Source organism: Rhagoletis zephyria, unplaced genomic scaffold, assembly GCF_001687245.7.
Source record: "Rhagoletis zephyria isolate East Lansing unplaced genomic scaffold, Rhagoletis_zephyria_1.1 Rzeph_scaffold_66039, whole genome shotgun sequence".
NCBI classification, from domain to species: Eukaryota; Metazoa; Arthropoda; class Insecta; order Diptera; family Tephritidae; genus Rhagoletis; species Rhagoletis zephyria.
Genome location: NW_016223090.1, coordinates 1 through 1,437, shown reverse-complemented (window position 1 = coordinate 1,437; position 1,437 = coordinate 1). Strand labels below are relative to the sequence as shown.

Below are 1,437 nucleotides of genomic sequence, written 5' to 3'. Positions count from 1 at the left end.
GGATCTTTATCATCACCACCGCGGCCGCCATTGACTTCCTTGCAAAGCGGTGCCACCAGAGCTTCGCCCAGCCGACCGGTGACATGCTGAGGCCGGCAAACGACGCCCATCATTGTGAGAGTGGTCAGGGCGGGAAACTGCGTTCGAAGTGTCCTTGCCAGCTCTTTGACGTCTACCACCTTTTGAACCTTTTTGGCCTGAGCGTTCCGGGAGTTGTGGCGGTTCTCATCGTCCTCTTCGTCAGACTCAAACTCTTCATCAAATTCCTCATCCTCTTCAAACTCTTCCTCGTCTTCTTCAAACTCTTCTTCGTCTTCTTCAAACTCTTCCTCCTCTTCAAACTCCTCATCAAATTCTTCATCCTCTTCATAATAAGTTTCATCATCATTTTCAGCACCTTCGTCACCTTCCTCATCGGCAGCTGAATCACCGTCACTACTCTCGCGTTCCTCATCATATTCTTCCTCCTCTTCCTCTTTATCTTCTTCCTCAAATTGTTTTCTCTGTTGATGCTGATGCTTCTGCCGTTGAACAGCAACATTAGCAGCAGCAGCAACCGGCAGCAGCGAGTCAACAAGAAAGTTTTCCAGAAAGACCTTTCCCGAGCCGGGCACCAGCGTCAGCGAGGTGACCTGTGGCAATTTCAGCTGTTGCTTCTTACACTTCCCACCGCCAGGCAGGTCAAAGTTGACCAGCGTCAGGCGGCGTAGCGAGGGAAGACCGTTGAGTGGTTCCAGCTCATCGTTAATCTTCTGAAAACAAAGAATGTAAACACACATTTAGTTTTGGGGGGCTTTTGAAAAGAAGCATAAAGTTCTTGATAAAAAAACGCTTTTCTTCTTTTGCTTACCTCCAGCTTACTGGTAGAGCCATGATCATCGGAGTGCACCAGCACCAAACGGGTCAGCGCGGTAAAGCGCTCGAGGAAGAAGCGCCTGACCGGGGGCGAAGCGGTGAGCACCAAGGACTGGACGCTGGCGGTGATGTCCGGGTGGAAGCACAGGTCGTCCACTGAACAGCCCGAAGCGTTCAGCCGGAGACTGGTCAAGCGGGAGGAGGCGGCGAGCAGCAGAGCGGACAGTTCACCGTCTTTGGAGAGGCGGGCAGTGAGGCCAAAGTGGCTCAGCTGAGGCAAGAGGAGCGTCAGCTTGTTGATGTCACAGCCAGAGGAAAAGACACTGTCAAGGAAGTTAAGATCAAGCGTCTTCAGGCGGCGTTGAGGCGTTTCAGTTTGAGTTTGAGATTCGGTGGCTGCCTTTGTCTGGGGGCTGTACCGGGACACCAGGTAGTCGATCAGACTGGAGATGAATCTAAACTGCGGCATGTAGAGCTTCAGCGTCAGCCAGAAATGCTCCAGGTGAGGAAAAAGCTCGAGCAGATCGATTAGAAGCGGCAGATCTGAGGTAAAGAGAGAAAAGGGTTTTCAAATGAAAAAAA

At 51.6% G+C, this 1,437-nt stretch overlaps 1 protein-coding gene across 1 annotated transcript; it reads right to left on the bottom strand.

Moving 5' to 3' along the window:
* Positions 1–188: 188 nt before the first annotated feature.
* On the bottom strand, positions 189–752 carry LOC108356834 (glutamic acid-rich protein-like; the record flags this gene model as incomplete). The annotated part of the gene is made up of 1 exon (XM_017607938.1): positions 189–752. A coding segment is annotated over one exon (564 nt), but the record flags the coding sequence as incomplete, so codon positions are not given.
* Positions 753–1,437: the final 685 nt, after the last annotated feature.